The 19,636-nt window shown below is 43.1% G+C and overlaps 1 protein-coding gene across 18 annotated transcripts in view; it reads right to left on the bottom strand.

Annotated features, from left to right (window-relative positions):
• The window catches only part of CCDC171 (coiled-coil domain containing 171), a 467,560-nt gene that overhangs the window by 335,381 nt on the left and 112,543 nt on the right, over positions 1 to 19,636 (bottom strand). For all 18 annotated transcript variants that reach the window (XM_054519835.2, XM_054519832.2, XM_054519828.2 and 15 more), the window contains 2 exons: positions 12,495 to 12,587; positions 176 to 336 (listed from right to left, as the gene is read on the bottom strand). In XM_054519835.2, coding sequence (XP_054375810.2) covers positions 176 to 336; positions 12,495 to 12,587 — 254 coding nt within the window. The remainder of the gene's footprint in view (positions 1 to 175; positions 337 to 12,494; positions 12,588 to 19,636) is intronic.

Consider the following 19,636-nt stretch of genomic DNA (forward strand, 5'->3'; position numbering starts at 1 on the left):
TATCCATTTTTCCCTATACAGGCAAGTATAGTTATGTTTTATGAAGTCACTTACCCCAGTCTACCACTGACATTAATGGGAGCTATATCTAAAATACATAGTATACATTCATATTTTATATAGCTTTTATAAAATCTTTATGTTAATTTAGAGAATTTTATAGTAGAATACTTACAAATTTAATTTTGCAAAGCTCTCTTGCGCATTATGCTTTTCTCGCTCATATGCACTTTCAACTTCTTTGAATTCATTCCTGATAATTTCCAAATCAGCAACAGCTTCTGCTTGACTGGCCTTTTCTACTTGCAAAGCTCCTTCAAGGTCTCGAATCCGTAACTACCAGATGACAGACAAGTAATTAAATCAAGCTAAGAAATGCTAGCAACAATCTTAAATTGAGTAGAATACTTTGTCAGTAACAGATTATCATTCATCCAACCACTTCTTTCTTCCTGCTTTGGCTTAAAAAAGAAAAATAAACAAATAAAAGACAGTTTATTCCCTTTCTCAATATGTTTAAATGAAAGGAGAAAGAGTAGAAGAATGAAGAGAAGAGTTAACTGTGTTAGATAGGCTGGTACAATATAACCCATTCTATCAAAGAAAAATAGATATATAGATACAACTCAATTTAAATTTTCAAAGTTTCAAATTTTTACCTACTAATCCATTCAGATACTTCTTTTATAAAACATAATAAATTAAATGTTTGGGTTTTTTAAGAGACAAGGTCTCACTTTGTCACCCAGACTGAAGTGCAGTAGGGTGATCATAGCTCACTGCAGCCTTGAATTCCTGGGCTCAAGTGATCCTCCCACCTCAGCTTCTCAAGTAGCTGGGACTACAGGTGCACACCACCATACCCAGCTAATTGTTTTATTTTTTGTAGAGATGGGGTTTTGCTATCTTGCCCAGGCTGGTCTTGAACTGCTAGCTTCAAGTGATCCTCCCACCTAAGCCTCCCAAAGCACTGAGATTACAGACATGCGCCACTGCTCCTGGCCTGGTTTTTGAAAACTAAAGGGAAGTATTCTTCCTCTCTTACAAGAAACATTATTACATGAGTATCTTTATAAGCCTAAGAAATTTAATAGATCTTTTTATTCCTGAGATTTCTTACTAAAGAAAAGTGATGTTCTTATTGTCAAACAATACTATTTGACTGAAATATTTATGGTTATAGTGATTTGATATCTGGGATTTACTTCAAAATAGTCTGGAGGCAGCCAGTGCCTGTAGTCCCAGCTACTTAGCAGGCTAAGGAGGGAGGATCGTTTGAGCCAGGGAGTCAGAAGCTGCAGTGGGCTGTGATTGCACCACTGCACTCCAGCCTGATTAACAGTGAGACCTTCCCTCAAAATAAAAAATTTAAAAAAAAATTTTTAAGTCTGAAACTGGGAGAGTTCTAGGAGGTAAGAGATAAAACACCACTGATGTGAGGAAAGTATTGAAGCTGGGTGATGGGTATGCGGGAAGTTCATTTTACTATTTTACTTTTGCATATATTTGAAATTCTACATAAAAAGACATTTTAAAACTATATTCCCAGGCCAAGGTGGGCAAATCACCTGAGGTCGGGAGTTCGAGACTAGCCTGACCAACATGGAGAAACCCCGTCTCTACTAAAACATACAAAATGAGCCAGGCATGGTGGTGTATGCCTGTAATCCCAGCCACTAGGGAGGCTGAGGCAGGAGAATCACTTGAACCTGGGAAGCGAAGGTTGCGGTGAGCCAAGATCGCGCCATTGCACCCCAGCCTGAGAAACAAGAGTGAAACCCTACCTCAAAAAAAAAAAAAAAACTATATTCCCTGTGTCCACCAACCATAGGATGAATAAAGAAGTGCATTCCAACAAAATAATTATATGTAGCTGTAAAAAGGCTACAAAACAACTCGTGTGAGTGTGTGTGTGTGTGTGTGTGTATAAATTTAAGGGCCTACAGGCCAAGCGCAGTGGCTCATGCCTGTAATCCCAACACTCAGGGAGGCGAGGCGAGCAGATCATTTGAGCTCAAGAGATTGAGACCAGCCTGGGAAATATGGTGAAACCCCGTCTCTACAAAAAATACAAAAATTAGCTGGGCGTGGTGTCACGTGCTTGTAATGCCGGCTACTTGGGGGACAGAGGCGGGCAGATCACTTGAGCTGGGGAAGTCAAGGCGGTAGTGAGCCAAGATTGCAACACTGCACCCCAGCCTGGGTGACAGAGCAAGACCCTGTCTCAAAAATAAATAAATTAAGGTGTAAAAGTGTAGTTTTGTTACCTGGATATATTGCATAGCAGTGAAGTCTGGATTTTTAGTGTAACCAACACCCAATAGTTTACACTGTACCCATTAAGTAATAGCTCAGCCCTCAACCCCATTTCCAGCCTCCTACCCTTTTGAGTCTCCAGTGACTATTAATCTACACTCTATGTCCATATATACACATTATTTAGCTCCCAATTCTAAGTGAGATCATGTGGTATTTGACTGTTTCTGAGTTGTTTCGCTTAAGATAATGACCTCCAGTTCCATCCATGTTGCTGTAAAATACATGAGTTTATTCTTTTTCCAAAACAACTATTAAGGCCGGGAGTGGTGGCTCACCCCTGTAATCCCAGCACTTTGGGAGGCAGAGGCGGGCGGATCCACGAGGTCAGGAGATCGAGACCATCCTGGCTAACACGTGAAACCCCGTCTCTACTAAAAATACAAAAAATTAGCCGGGCGTGGTAGCGGGCGCCCGTAGTCCCAGCTACTCAGGAGGCTGAGGCAGGAGAATGGCGTGAACCCGGGAGGCAGAGCTTGCAGTGAGCCAAGATCGGCGCCACTGCACTCCAGACTGGGCGACAGAGCGAGACTCCGTCTCAAAAAAAAAATTTTAAAAACTATTAAAAAGAAAATTCTCAGCTGGGTGCGGTGGCTCACGCATGTAATCCCGGCACTTTGGGAGGCCGAGGCGGGCGGATCCCGAGGTTAGGAGATCGAGACCATCCTGGCTAACACGGTAAAACCTCGTCTCTACTAAAAGTACAAAAAAATTAGCTGGGTGTGGTGGTGGGCGCCTGTAGTCCCAGCTACTCAGGAGGCTGAGGCAGGAGAATGGCATGAACCCGGGAGGCGGAGCTTGCAGTGAGCCAAGATCGCGCCACTGCACTCCAGCCTGGGTGACAGAGCAAGACTCCCTCTCCAAAAAAAAAAAAAAAGAAAATTCTCTATGTAGTTCTCCACATAGTGTTCAAGAACAATGTATTGCTAATATATGTTGAATATAGCAGGTTTCACATCAGTGTATATAGCATGCTACATTTGGGGTAAATAAGTGAAAATAATAAAAATAAGCAGGCAGGAGAGTAGAGGAATGGGAGGGACAGGAATAAAGCAAGAACTCTCAATCTAATATTGTTTTAATTTTTGAACTCTGTAGACAGTTTACCTTTTCAGAAAATAAAGTTTAAAAGAAAAATAGTTTCTTTTTAGAAAATAGTGCTCCCTCTCCCTCTCCCTCTCCCTCTCCCTCTCCCTCTCCCTCTCCCTCTCCCTCTCCCTCTCCCCCTCCCCTTTCTTCGGTCTCTCTCTCCTTCTTTTTTTGGTCTCCCACTATTATCGAAGCTGGACTGTACTGCCATGATCTCGGCTTGCTGCAACCTCCCTGCCTCGGGCTCCTGTGACTCTCCTGCCTCGGCCTGCCGAGTGCCTGGGATTGCAGGCGCGCGCCGCCACGCCTGAATGGTTTTTGTATTTTTGGTGGAGACGGGGTTTCGCCGTGTTGACCGGGCTGGTCTCCAGCTCCTGGCCTCGAGTGATCTGCCTGCCTCGGCCTCCCGAGGTGCTGGGATTGCAGACGGAGTCTCGCTAACTCAATGCTCAATGGTGCTCAGGCTGGAGTGCAGTGGTGTGATCTCGGCTCGCTGCAACCTCCACCTACCAGCCTCCTGCCTTGGCCTCTTAAAGTGCTAAGATTACAGCCTCTGCCCCGCCGCCACCCCGTCTAGGAAGTGAGGAGCATCTCTGCCTGGCCGCCCATCGTCTGGGATGTGAGGAGCCCCTCTGCCCGGCCGCCCTATCTGGGAAGTGAGGAGCGCCTCTGCCCGGCCGCCCATCATCTGGGATGTGAGGAGCGCCTCTGCCCGGCTGCCACCCCGTCTGGGAGGAAGTGAGGAGCGCCTCTGCCCGGCCGCCCCGTCTGGGAGATGAGGAGCACCTCTGCCCGGCCGCCCCGTATGGGAGGTGAGGAGCGCCTCTGCCTGGCCGCCACCCCGTCTGGGAGGAAGTGAGGAGTGCCTCTGCCCGGTTGCCCCATCTGGGAAGTGAGGAGCGCCTCTGCCTGGCCGCCACCCCGTCTGAGAAGTGAGGAGCGCCTCTGCCCGGCTGCCACCCCATATGGGAAGTGAGGAGCGCCTCTGCCCAGCCGCCCCTTCTGGGAGGTGAGGAGCGCCTCTGCCCAGCTGCCCCGTCTGGGAGGTGAGGAGTGCCTCTGCCCGGCTGCCACCCCGTCTGGGAGGAAGTGAGGAGCGCCTCTGCCCGGCTGCCCCGTCTGGGAGATGAGGAGCACCTCTGCCCGGCCGCCCCGTCTGGGAGGTGAGGAGCGCCTCTGCCTGGCCGCCACCCCGTCTGGGAGGAAGTGAGGAGCACCTCTGCCCAGCTGCCCCATCTGGGAAGTGAGGAGCGCCTCTGCCCGGCTGCCACCCACTATGGGAAGTGAGGAGCGCCTCTGCCCAGCCGCCCACTCTGGGAAGTGAGGAGCGCCTCTGCCCGGCCGCCCACTCTGGGAGGTGAGGAGTGCCTCTGCCCGGCCGCCCCGTCTGGGAAGGGAGGAGCGCCTCTGCCCGGCCGCCCCGTCTGGGAGGTGAGGAGGGCTTCTGCCTGGCCACTCCGTCTGGGAAGGGAGGAGCGCCTCTGCCCGGCCACCCCGTCTGGGAGGTGAGGAGCGCCTCTGCCCGGCCGCCACCCCATCTGGGAGGAAGTGAGGAGCGCCTCTGCCCGGCCGCCCCGTCTGGGAAGTGAGGAGCGCCTCTGCCTGGCTGCCACCCCGTCTGGGAGGAAGTGAGGAGCGCCTCTGCCCGGCTGCCCCATCTGGGAAGTGAGGAGCGCCTCTGCCTGGCCGCCCCGTCTGGGAGGAAGTGAGGAGCACCTCTGCCCAGCTGCCCCATCTGGGAAGTGAGGAGCGCCTCTGCCCGGCTGCCACCCACTATGGGAAGTGAGGAGCGCCTCTGCCCAGCCGCCCACTCTGGGAAGTGAGGGGCGCCTCTGCCCGGCCGCCCACTCTGGGAAGTGAGGAGCGCCTCTGCCCGGCCGCCCACTCTGGGAGGTGAGGAGGGCCTCTGCCTGGCCTCTCCGTCTGGGAAGGGAGGAGCGCCTCTGCCCGGCCGCCCCGTCTGGGAGGTGAGGCGCGCCTCTGCCCGGCCGTCACCCCATCTGGGAGGAAGTGAGGAGCACCTCTGCCCGGCCGCCCCGTCTGGGAGGTGAGGAGCACCTCTGCCTGGCCGCCACCCCGTCTGGGAGGAAGTGAGGAGCGCCTCTGCCTGGCTGCCCCATCTGGGAAGTGAGGAGCGCCTCTGCCCGGCCGCCCACTCTGGGAGGTGAGGAGCGCCTCTGCCTGGCCACTCCGTCTGGGAAGGGAGGAGCGCCTCTGCCCGGCCGCCCCGTCTGGGAGGTGAGGAGCGCCTCTGCCCGGCCGCCACCCCGTCTGGGTGGAAGTGAGGAGCACCTCTGCCCGGCCGCCCCGTCTGGGAAGTGAGGAGCGCCTCTGCCTGGCCGCCACCCCGTCTGGGAGGAAGTGAGGAGCGCCTCTGCCTGGCTGCCCCATCTGGGAAGTGAGGAGCGCCTCTGCCCAGCCGCCACACCGTCTGGGAAGTGAGGAGCGCCTCTGCCTGGCCACCCCGTCTAGGACGTGAGGAGCGCCTCTGCCCGGCCGCCCAGTCTGGGAAGTGAGGAGCGCCTCTGCCCAGCCGCCCTGTCTGGGAAGTGAGGAGCGCCTCTGCCCAGCCGCCCTGTCTGGGAGGTGAGGAGCGCCTCTGCCTGGCCGCCACCCCGTCTGGGAGGAAGTGAGGAGCGTCTCTGCCCGGCCGCCCCGTCTGGGAAGTGAGGAGCGCCTCTGCCCGGGCGGCCCCGTCTGGGAAGTGAGGAGCGCCTCTGCCCGGGCGGCTCCGTCGGGGAAGTGAGGAGCGCCTCTGCCCGGCCGCGCCGTCTGGGAGGAGAGGAGCGCCTCTGCCCGGCTGCCCTGTCTGGGAGGTGTACCCAACAGCTCCGAAGAGACAGCGACCATCGGGAGCGGGCCATGAGGATGATGGCGGTTTTGTTGAAGAGAAGGGGAGGAAGTGTGGGGAAAGGAAGGAGAGATCAGATTGTTGCTGTGTCTGTGTAGAAAGGGGTGGGCATAGGAGACTCCATTTTGTTCTGACTAGGAGAAGTTCTTCTGCCTTGGGATGCTGTTGATCTCCGGCCTTTCCCCCAGCCCCGTGCTCTCTGAAACATGTGCTGTGTCAACTCAGGGTTAAATGGATTAAGGGCGGTGCAAGATGTGCTTTGTTAAACAGGTGCTTGAAGGCAGCATGCTCTTTAAGAGTCATCACCACTCCCTAATCTCAAGTACCCAGGGGCACAAACACTGCAGAAGGCCGCAGGGTCCTCTGCCTAGGAAAACCAGAGACCTTTGTTCATGTGTTTATCTGCTGACCTTCTCTCCACTATTATCCTATGACCCTCCCATATCCCCCTCTCCGAGAAACACCCAAGAATCATCAATAAATACTTCATAAATTAAAAAAAAAAAAAAAAAGAAAATAGTTTAAAGAGGGGGTGGGGATAGAAAAAAAATGCTTCACATTAGACAGAAAATTGGCTTTAGAACCATAAAACTTGGGTTTGACACTGCCCAAACATGACAGATACTAGAATAAAACAAACAAACCCAGAAAACTCAGGCTGAATCCCAGATCTACAAAATTAACTAATGCGACTTTGGGCATATTACCAAAACTCCAAATATTTGAGGCTTCTCATCTATAAATAGTGAATAATAATAATGTCATCTAGACTATCTACTTTGCGGGGTGGCTACAAGGATCTAATCAGGCAATTTGTTGTTGTTGTTGTTGTTGTTGTTGTTGTTGAGATGGAGTCTCGTCGTGTCCCCCAGGCTGGAGTGCAGTGGTGCGATCTCGGCTCACTGCAATCTCCACCCCCTGGGTTCAAGCGATTCCCCTGCCTCAGCCTCCTGAGTAGCTGGGATTACAGGTGCCTGCCACCACACCCAGCTAATTTTTGTATTTTTTTTAGTAGAGACGGGGTTTCACCATGTTGGCCAGGCTGGTCCCAAACTCCTGACCTCCAGTGATTTGCCCACCTCAGCCTCCCAAAGTGCTGGGATTTCTGGCGTGAGCCACCGTACCCAACTGGCAATGTTTATTTAATCAATATTTATTAAGTACTTAATATATGCCAGTCAATATCCTAATGCTCAAGATACATACATTAATGAAAATACACAGTCTTAGCTCCTGAGGAGCTCATAGGCTTTAAGAGAACATAGACTGCAAAATGATATGGTATATCCTTCCTGTGACAGAGGCATGCACAAAGGTCCTGAATTCAAAGAAAAGTTATGGAACTCTGTGTGAGGCAAGCCTTACAGGAATGGCAACACACAACCTGAGTTAGGAAAGATAAACTCACCAGGAAACAAAGCCTAAGACACTATGAAAATGTTTCAACATTAATCCATAAAAATGATAATCACCAGAATTATTTTTAATTATCCAAAATTTCTGGAATAATTGAAATGTTTATTCTTTTTTGGGGAGGAGGGGGGATGGGGACAGAGTCTCACTCGGTCACCCAGGTTGGAGTGCAGTGGCACGATCTCGGCTCACTGCAACCTCCACCTGCTAGGCTCAAGCAATTCTCATGCCTCAGCCTCCAGAGTAGCTGGGACTACAGGCATGCGCCACCACACCCAGCTAACTTTAGTATTTTTAGCAGAGATGGGGTTTCGCCACATTGGCCAGACTGGTCTGGAACTCCTGGCCTCAAGTGATCTGCCCACCTCAGCCTCCCAAAGTGCTGGGATTACAGGTGTGAGCCACTACACCTGGCATGAAATGTTTATTCTTACACTAAAGTAACAGAGTAAAATAGATACGTACATACAACTAGATTTAAATTTTTTAATTGTACCTCTTAAACTCTATTTTTCTTTGTTATTTTGTCTAAATCCAATGTTTGTAAGTCAAATAGTAAATCTGGGAAATATTTTCTTCTTGTCTACATTGCTACCTTCTTTTAGAAAATAAGCACACTCAATCACAAATGGTAAACCAATCAATTGAAAGAAAAATAGACTACAAAAGAACAAATTTGAGTCAGCTCTTTTAAGTCTGCTTTCTTATTTTTATGCCAAAATATACAAACAAACTTAATAACACATTTCAAATACATATTCAACAGTAGTTTATAAGATGGTGATTAGTTACAGCTACTTAGTATTCTACTTTCCATTAAACTACTCTGAAACTGAATGGTAGTAGATGTACCTCACTGAAAATACTTGTAAATATTTATAGATTTATGACTCAAATATAAACTTTTCATTTTTTCTAAGTCATAGCACTGAGATATCAAATATTAATTTTAAACCATATAAGTAAACAATAGGTAATAATTTTCTTATAGTTATAGTAATCAACTATATATTCCCAGGGATGTATCACAACTACAATGAAAAACCTAATTTTGAAATTACATTTTTTTCATGAATTTAAAACTTCAGCCTATTTCTAAAAAGTCAAAAAACAGCATGTTAAGATGCTGGTGAGGCTGCTGAGAAAAGGAAATGTTTATATATTGTTGGTGAGAATGTAAATTAGTTCAGCCACTGTGGAAAGTGGAGTGGAGATTTCTCAAAGAACTCAGAACTACCATTTGATCCAGCAACCCCATTACTGGGTATGTATCCAAAAGAAAATGAATCATTCTACCAAAAAAATGCATGCACTTTTATGTTCATCACAGCACTATTCACAATAGCAAAGACATGGAATCAACACAGGTGCTCATCAATCAATGATGGATTGGATAAAGAAAATGTGGTACATATACACCATGGATTACTATGCAGCCATAAAAAAGAACAAAATCATGTCCTATGCTACAACATGGATGCAGCTGGAAGCCCTTATCCTAAGCAAATTAACAGAGGAACAGAAAACCAAACACCACATGTTCTCACTTACAAGTAGAAGCCAAATACTGGATACTTGTGGACATAAAGATGACAGCAATACACACTGGGGACTACTAGAGGGAAGAGGGCGGGAAGGGGGCAAGAGTTGAAAAATTAACGATTGGGTGCTATGCTGAATACCTGGGTGACAAAATCAATCATGCCCCAAACCTCAGCATCAGGCAATATACCCAGGTAACAAACTACACATGTACCCCCAGAATCTAAAATAAAAGCTGAAATCATAAAAGGAAACAAAGAAAAGAAAAGAAAAAGAAAACTTCAGTCTTATTACTTATTGATGCCATTTTGGTGACCCGATCTTAAAGAAAAGTATGCAAGTTGGCTTTAACAAACAGACATGCTCAAATATAGGGATCTGAGAATTTTTAGGTAAAAAGAACATTTCATTAAAGTCAAAAGTAAAAACATAAATTTTAATACAAAATCTTTACAAATACAGTTGCATCTTATATTAGGAGTTATTTAAAAAATAAGGTAAAACACTATAAATTCCATTAATTAAAACAAGATAGGAAAAAAGTCTAAGTCTTTAAAAATATAAATTAAATTAAGAAATTTAGACATATTAAAAGCAGTAGCTTTTAATATAAGTAGCTTTTGATGTAGATATCGGATCTAAGTTTTAGAAAAATAATTCTGGTAACTAACATTGGCAAATAAAGTAAGGGAGTGGTGATAGGAGGTTGGGTGAAGAGATAATAAACACCTAAATCAAGGCAATAACTTTTTTTAGTCTAAACTAGTTTTAATCTATCTGCTTATAGCTACTTTTCATTTACTGATTTTGGCAATCCCACCATCCTACTTGATATGAAATTCAAGAGCACAAATAAACTGAGATGATTTTCAAACTTGCTAAAGCCAAATAAGCTTAAAACTACTTTTTCTTCTGGAAATAAGTGCATATATTTTATTTTCATACAGTCTATTACATTTGTTCACAAAGTAGTGCTCAAACATAATAACTGACCAGCTAAATAACATGAAATAAGAACATCTTAACAGTTTATACTGAGAATCTAAGTTCATAAAGATACTTTCTACCTTCCTAGATTTAAGCAAACAAAAATACTATTATAGGTATACAATCTTCATTAATATCTTTAACAGAAGCATAACAAATACCATACTTATTAGATTTTAAAGCATATTATCAAAATGCTGAGAAAACATTTAAGCAAAAAGTCATAACTGTCTATAAAATATTAAAATCAAGAAAGTAACAGGTCCAACAAATCTCCTCCTACACAATTTCCTTAACTTTCCTAACACCTGGGAAACTGGCTGATCCAAGATAAGCTACTGTCAGGTGCTTGAGAGAATATAAAGAAAGGAACTGTTCACACAAAGCAGGATGACAAGAGTAAATGTACATTGTTCAGGTAACTTTGCATGACCATATCCTCAAAGGGCACTATGAACCTCTTAAACTGCTCCTCAAAGTCAACGTGTTCAAAACTCACCACTGTCTCTCTTCAGACTTCAGAGTTTTGACAGTCAACTGCATCTGCCCACTTTCACACATACTGCAAACCTTGGTGTTCTCTTCTACTGCTCCTTCCCTCCCCTCACACTGCAAATTAGTTACCTAAAATCATGAATTCTCAGTTTGTCCCCTGTATCTTTCCAATCACTGCTATTACCAATTACCACAAATTGGCAATTTAAAACAACATAAATGTATTATCTTACAGTTGTAGAGGTCAAAAGTCTGAAATGGGTCTTCTGGGGCTAAAGTCACAGTGTCAGCAAGACTCCATTCCTTCTGGAGACTCTAGAGAAGAAATCTCATCTTGCCTTTTCTAACTTATGGAGGCCACCCACATTCCTGGGCTCACGGTGACCTACTCTGACCTCTGCTTCTGTCATCACATCTCTGTCTCTGACTGTGACCCTCCTGCCTCCCTCTTATAAGGACTCTTATGATTACATCAGTCTAAACTAGATAAACTGGGACAAACTCCCATCTCAAGATCCTCAAATAAATCACATCTGCAAAGTCCCATTTGCCATGTAAGGTAATATATTCACAGGTTCTGAGGATAAGGATAGATGTGGATATATTTGAGGGACTGTTATTCTGACACAGGAGCCCTCTTTTCCATTGCTACAGTTGTTGCCTTGATTCAGGCGTTCATCATCTCTTCACCCAGCCTTCTATCTTCACTCCCTTCCTTTATCTACCAATATGGCACCAGAGTTATTTTCTTAAACTTAGATTTCATATCTGTCTGTCTCAAAAGCTGCAGTGGCTTTCCATTGCTTTCAAAATAAGTCTAAGTTTCTTAGCACGAAAAAGGACTTTCATAATTAGTCTTCATCATGCCTTTCCACCATTATCTTCAAACTTTTCCTTAAGCTCTACCACTCAACACTGCCAAGTACTCCTCAAAAAGAAACAAGTACATTTTATTTAGTGGCTTTATCCAAGCAGTTGTTTAGAACAGTGGTCAGTAAACATTTTCTGCAAAGGGCCACAGAGTAAGTATTGTAGTTTTGTGGACCATAAGATCTGTCTCGACAAGCAGCCATAAACAGACTTGGCCCATGGGCAGTAGTGTGCCAACCCCTAATAAAATGCTCTGCTCTCACTTTTCTTAGAAATTCCTTCTCATTCTCTAAGGCATAGCAAAAAGGATAATTTCCTTAGGAGGCCTCCATTTAATTCCCCTCCCAGATTTAATCCTTTTCTTTATTATATTTCCATTGTATTTCAGTATTTTGTACATCTATGTAAGCATCTATATATCTGGAGATACATCTATAGTATCTCGGATAATGAAATGTAAGTTACAAAAGGAGCTCATTCATCTTTACACCTTCAGCTCTTAATATAGTGATATGTATAGGATATGCACTCAATAAATAACATGCACATTTTTTCAATGTTCTCAAAAAGAAATCCATCCCACAGCTGTAGGAAAAAAGAACACTCTAATTTGCAAATTTCTTTGTAGACTGCCAGGTAAGTTCTCTGTCACAACTACTCCACTCTGCCACAAAAGCAGCTATGGACAAGACAAAACTTCACAAGAACAGACAGTGGGTGAGACCTGGCCTGTAGGCTATAGTGTGCCAACTCCTCCACTAAGGTAGCATATCTCAACTGCATCCTAACCTTATACACAATAATGAGTGTCATAACAATATGTTACCCATTTTCAATGCACACCTTTGTTCTCTGAACATAATGCTGTTTTTCCCAGCTGTTATAACACAAACTAAGAAAATGCAGACCAAAATATTCATTTACATTTTACCTGAATAATTTCAGAATTAAATTTTGATTCCAAATGCGCTGCTCTTTCGGCTTCAATGTTTTCTTCTAATTTCCTCACTCTTAGAGTAGTTGCCTGAAAACAAATTAAAAGTTTAAATTCACAAACATTGGTATTTAAAGAAGATATGGATCACCACAGTCCAGAATTATAACTAACACTTTACGTTAGTCGACCTGCAGCCTCATTTTTTTTTTTCTTTGCAAGAATGGAATGTAAAATTCATGCTCAGGAAGAATGCTCCCAGAGCTTGCTTTTTTTTTTCTTTACACTTTATAGAGGTATAACTTATATATAGTAACCTACACAGTGAAAATATACTTTTTGATAAATTTTTATACACACACACACACACAAACACGTACACACCCATTAAATCACTGCCACAATCAATATAGGAAACACTTCCATCACCCTTAAAAGATTCCTTATGTCTCTTAGTAATGCCTTCCTCCAGCCCTCACCACTCCACCACATACCCAAGTAATCACGAATCTGCTTTTTGTCACTATAGAGCAGTTAGTATTTTCTGGAGTTGTATATAAATTGAATCATATATTATGCTTTTTATTGCCAGGCTTCTTTTCCCTTACATAATTATTTTGAGACCCATCCATGTGGTTGCATGCATCAACAGTTCATTCATTTTCATTGTTAAATAGTGTTCCACTTTATTAATACACCACAACTGGTTTATCTGTTCACCTACTGATGGACATTTGAGTTGTTTCCAGTTTAGGCAATTACAAATAAAGCTGCTATGAGCATTTGTGTGCAAGACTTTGTAGAGACACACACTTTCATTTCTCTGGGGTAAATAGGGAAGAATGGAATGAATGGGTGAGATGATAGGTACATATTGATTTTTTTTTTTTTTGAGACAGAGTCTTGCTCTGTCACCCAGGCTGGAGTGCAGTGGCGCCATCTAGGCTCACTGCAAGCTCTACCTCGCGGGTTCACACCATTGTCCTGCCTCAGCCTCCCAAGTAGCTGGGACTACAGGCACCGGCCACCATGCCCAGCTAATTTTTTGTATTTTTAGTAGAGACGAGATTTCACCGTACTAGCCAGGATGGTCTTGATCTCCTGATCTTGTGATCCTCCCGCCTCGGCCTCCCAAAGTACTAGGATTACAGGCGTGAGCCACCGCACCCAGCCATATTGAATATTTTAAGAAAATGCCACACTGTTTTCCAAAGCGATGGTGACAATTTACATTCCTAACAGCAATGTATGAAATGTTCCATTGTTCCACATCCTCACCAACACTTGGTACGGTCATTTTTTGTTTTTGGTTTCTTGAAGTTTTACAGACAATCAAATACGCATGTAGCGGTTATCTCATTTTAGTTTTAATTTGCGTTGCCCCAATGACTAATGACACTGAGCATCTTTTCATGTACCTATTTGCCAACTGTATATCTTCTTTGATGAAGTGTATGTTCAAATATTTTCACCATTTTTTAATTGGGCTGTTTATTTTCATATTACTGAGCTTTAAAAGTTCATTATACAATCTGAAAACAAGTCCTTTGTTAGATACATGATTTGCAAATATTTTCTCCCAGTCTACATCCTGTCTTCTCATTCTCTTAACAGTATCACTTGCAAAGCAAAACTTTTCATTATGATGAAGTCTAATTTATCAGTTTTTCAGGCAAGAGTCAGTTTCTGGACAGAGGCAGAAGTCAAGATCTTTATTTGAGAATACAATTTTTGTTCAAAAATGCAACCCTGGGAAGTAGCAGATTACTAGTCCCAAAGAGGGAATTGGTCATGACCAAAAATCTGTTGGGGACAGAAAAATAGAACTATGGGAACACCCAGCATGTCTCAACATAACAGTAGCAAAGAAAAGCCATGCCTAGAGTCCTGTCTGTCAATGGGGTCATTCAATAGGGACAGAAAAAGGCATTACTAATTTGATTTCCCTTCCTAGATGAAATTTGGTGAAAAAATTAATTAATATATTCATTATATTTACTAAACGATTTACCCTAAGCCAAGTTTTTTTTTTCTATACTTTGTTCGACGGTGCATGTGTACAATGTGCAGGTTAGTTATATATGTATACGTGTGTCATGTTGGTGTGCTGCACCCATTAACTCGTCATTTAACACTAGGTATATCTGCTAATGCTATCCCTCCCCACTCCCCTGACCACACAACAGGCCCCAGTGTGTGTGATGTTCCCCTTCATGTGTCCATGTGTTCTCACTGTTCAATTCCCACCTGAGAGTGAGAACATGCAGTGTTTGGTTTTTTGTCCTTGCAATAGTTTGCTCAGAATGATGGTTTCCAGCTTCATCCATGTCCCTACAAAGGACATGAACTCATCCTTTTTTATGGCTGCATAGTATTCCATTGTATATATGTGTCACATTTTCTTAATCCAGTCTATCATTGTTGGACATTTGGGTTGGTTCCAAGTCTTTGCTATTGTGAATAGTGCCGCAATAAACATACGTGTGCATGTGTCTTTACAGCAGCATGATTTATAATCCTTTGGGTATATACCCAGTAATGGGATGGCTGGGTCAAATGGTATTTCTAGTTCTAGATCCCTGAGGAATCGCCACACTGACTTCCACAATGGTTGAACTAGTTTACAGTCCCACCAACAGTGAAAAAGTGTTTCTATTTCTTCACATCCTCTATAGCACCTGTTGTTTCCTGACTTTTTAATGATCACCATTCTAACTGCTGTGAGATGGTATCTCATTGTGGTTTTGATTTGCATTTCTCTGATGGCCAGTGATGATGAGCATTTTTTCATGTGTCTGTTGGCTGCATAAATGTCTTCTTTTGAGAAGTGTCTGTTCATATCCTTCACCCCCCTTGTTGATGGGGTTGTTTTTTTCTTGTAAATTTGTTTCAGTTCTTTGTAGATTCTGGATGTTAGCCATTTGTCAGATGAGCAGATTGCAAAAATTTTCTCCCATTCTGTAGGTTACTTGTTCACTCTGATGGTAGTTTCTTTTGCTGTGCAGAAGCTCTTTAGTTTAATTAGATCCCATTTGTCAATTTTGGCTTTTGTTGCCATTGCTTTTGGTGTTTTAGACATGAAGTCCTTGCCCATGCCTATGTCCTGAATGGTATTGCCTAGGTTTTCTTCTAGAGTTTTTATGGTTTTAGGTCTAACATTTAAGTCTGTAATCCATCTTGAATTAATTTTTGTACCAGGTGTAAGGAAGGGATCCAGTTTCAGCTTTCTACATATGGCTAGCCAGTTCTCCCAGCACCATTTATTACATAGGGAATCCTTTCCCCATTTCTTGTTTTTGTCAGGTTTGTCAAAGATCAGATGGTTGTAGATATGCAGCATTATTTCCGAGGGCTCTGTTCTGTTCCATTGGTCTATATCTCTGTTTTGGTATCAGTACCATGCTGTTTTGGTTACTGTAGCCTTGTAGTATAGTTTGAAGTCAGGTAGCGTGACGCCTAGAGCTTTGTTCTTTTGGCTTAGGATTGACTTGGTAATGCAGGCTCTTTTTTGGTTCATTATGAACTTTAAAGTAGTTTTTTTCCAATTCTGTGAAGAAAGTCATTAGTACCTTGATGGGGATGGCATTGAATCTATAAATTACCTTGGGCAGTATGGTCATTTTCACGATATTGATTCTTCCTACCTATGAGCATGGAATGTTCTTCCATTTGTTTGTATCCTCTTTTATTTCATTGAGCAGTGGTTTGTAGTTCTCCTTGAAGAGGTCCTTCACATCCCTTGTAAGTTGGATTCCTAAGTATTTTATTCTCTTTGAAGCAATTGTGAACGGGAGTTCACTCATGATTTGAATCTCTGTTTCTCTGTTATTGGTGTATAAGAATGCTTGTGATTTTTGCACATTGATTTTGTATCCTGAGACTTTGCTGAAGTTGCTTATCTGTTTAAAGAGATTTGGGGCTGAGACGATGGGGTTTTCTAGATATACAATCATGTCATCTGCAAACAGGGACAATTGGACTTCCTCTTTTCCTCATTGAGTATCCTTTATTTCCTTCTCCTGCCTGATCGCCCTGGCCAGGACTTCCAACACTATGTTGAATAAGAATGGCGAGAGAGGGCATCCCTGACTTGTGCCAGTTTTCAAAGGGAATGCTTCCAGTTTTTGCCCATTCAGTATGATATTGGCTGTGGGTTTGTCATAAATAGCTCTTCTTATTTTGAGATACGTCCCATGAATACCTAATTTATTGAGAGTTTTTAGCATGAAGTGTTGTTGAATTTTGTCAAAGGCCTTTTCTGCATCTATTGAGATAATCAGGTGGTTTTTGCCATTGGTTTTGTTTATATACTGGATTACATTTATTGATTTGCGCATGTTGAACCAGCCTTGCATCCCAGGGATAAAGCCCACTTGATCACGGTGGATAAGCTTTTTGATGTGCTGCTGGATTCGGTTTGCCAGTATTTTATTGAGGATTTCTTCATCGATGTTCATCAGGGATATTGGTCTAAAATTCTCTTTTTTTGTTGTGTCTCTGCCAGGCTTTGGTATCAGGATGATGCTGGCCTCATAAAATGAGTTAGGGAGGATTCCCTCTTTTCTATTGATTGGAATAGTTTCAGAAGGAATGATACCAACTCCTCCTTGTACCTCTGTGAATCCATCTGGTCCTGGACTTTTTTTGGTTGGTAAGCTATTAATTATTGCCTCAATTTCAGAGCCTGTTATTGGTCTATTCAGAGATTCAAATTCTTCCTGGTTTAGTCTTGGGAGGGTGTATGTGTCCAGGAATTTATCCATTTCTTCTAGATTTTCTAGTTTATTTGCGCAGAGGTGTTTATACTGTTCTCTGATGGTAGTTTGTATTTCTGTGGGATCGGTGGTGATATCCCCTGTATCATTTTTAATTGTGCCTATTTGATTCTTCTCTCTTTTCTTCTTTATTAGTCTTGCTAGCAGTCTACCAATTTTGTTGATCTTTTCAAAAGACCAGCTCCTGGATTCATGGATTTTTTGAAGGATTTTTTGTGTCTCTATTTCCCTCAGTTCCGCTCCGATCTTAGTTATTTCTTGCCTTCTGCTAGCTTTTGAATGTGTTTGCTCTTGCTTCTCTAGTTCTTTTAATTGTGATGTTAGGGTGTCAATTTTAGATCTTTCCTGCTTTCTCTTGTGGGCATTTAGTGCTATAAATTTCCCTCTACACACTGCTTTGAATGTGTCCCAGAGATTCTGGTATGTTGTGTCTTGGTTCTCATTGGTTTCAAGGAACATCTTTATTTCTGCCTTCATTTTGTTATGTCCCCAGTAGTCATTCAGGAGCAGGTTGTTCAGTTTCCATGTAGTTGAGCGGTTTTGAGTGAGTTTCTTAATCCTGAGTTCCAGTTTGATTGCACTGTGGTCTGAGAGACAGTTTGTTATAATTTCTGTTCTTTTACATTTGCTGAGGAATGCTTTACTCCAACTATGTGGTCAATTTTGGAGTAAGTGTGGTGTGGTGTGGTGCTGAAAAGAATGTATATTCTGTTGATTTGGCATGGAGAGTTCTGTAGATGTCTATTACGTCCACTTGGTGCAGAGCTGAGTTCAATTCCTGGATATCCTTGTTAACTTTCTCTCTAGTTGATCTGTCTAATGTTGACAGTGGGGTGTTAAAGTCTCCCATTATTATTGTGTGGGAGCCTAAGTCTCTTTGTAGGTCTCTAAGGACTTGCTTTATGAATCTGGGTGCTCCTGTATTGGGTGCATATATATTTAGGATAGTTAGCTCTTCTTGTTGAATTGATCCCTTTACCATTATGTAATGGCCTTCTTTGTCTCTTTTGATCTTTGTTGGTTTAAAGTCTGTTTTATCAGAGACTAGGATTGCAACCCCTGCCTTTTTTTGTTTTCCATTTGCTTGGTAGATCTTCCTCCATCCCTTTATTTTGAGCCTATAGGTGTCTCTGCACGTGAGATCGGTTTGCTGAATACAGCACACTGATGGGTCTTGACTCTTTATCCAATTTGCCAGTCTGTGTCTTTTAATTGGAGCATTTAACCCATTTACATTTTAAGTTAATATTGTTATGTGTAAATTTGATCCTGTCATTATGATGTTAGCTGGTTATTTTGCTAACATCCCTTTATTTTGAACCTATGTATGTCTCTGCACGTGAGATGGGTTTCCTGAATACAGCACACTGATGGGTCTTGACTCTTTATCCAATTTGCCAGTCTGTGTCTTTTAATTGGAGCATTTAGCCCATTTACATTTAAGGTTAATATTTTATGTGTGAATTTGATCCTGTCATGATGTTAGCTGGTTGCTTTGCTTGTTAGTTGATGCAGTTTCTTCCTAGCCTTGATGGTCTTTACAATTTGATATGTTTTTGCAGCGGCTGGTACCAGTTGTTCCTTTCCATGTTTAGTGCTTCCTTCAGGAGCTCTTGCAGGGCAGGCCTGGTGGTGACAAAATCTCTCAACATTTGCTTATCTGTAAAGGATTTTATTTCTCCTTCACTTATGAAGCTTAGTTTGGCTGGATATGAAATTCTGGGTTGAAAATTCTTTTCTTTAAGAATGTTGAATATTGGCCCCCACTCTCTTCTGGCTTGTAGAGTTTCTGCCAAGAGATCTGCTGTTAATCTGATGGGCTTCCCTTTGTGGGTAACCTAACCTTTCTCTCTGGCTGCCCTTAACATTTTTATCTTCATTTCAACTTTGGTGAATCTGACAATTATGTGTCTTGGAGTTGCTCTTTTCGAGGAGTATCTTTGTGGCGTTCTCTGTATTTCCTGAATTTGAATGTTGGCCTGCCTTGCTAGACTGGGGAAGTTCTCCTGGATAATATCCTGCAGAGTGTTTTCCAACTCGGTTCCATTCTCCCCATCACTTTCAAGTACACCAACCAGGCGTAGATTTGGTCTTTTCACATAGTCCCATATTTCTTGGTGGCTTTGTTCATTTCTTTTTATTCTGTTTTCTCTAAACTTCTCTTCTTGCTTCATTTCATTCATTTGATCTTCCATCACTGATACTCTTTCTTCCAGTTGATCGAGTCGGCTACTGAGGCTTGTGCATTTGTCACGTACTTCTCATGCCGTGGTTTTCAGCTCCATCAGGTCCTTCAAGGACTTCTCTGCATTGGTTATTCTAGTTAGCCATTCACCTAATTTTTTTTCAAGGTTTTTAACTTCT

This window comes from Pongo abelii, chromosome 13 (assembly GCF_028885655.2).
Source record: "Pongo abelii isolate AG06213 chromosome 13, NHGRI_mPonAbe1-v2.0_pri, whole genome shotgun sequence".
Classification (NCBI taxonomy): Eukaryota; Metazoa; Chordata; class Mammalia; order Primates; family Hominidae; genus Pongo; species Pongo abelii.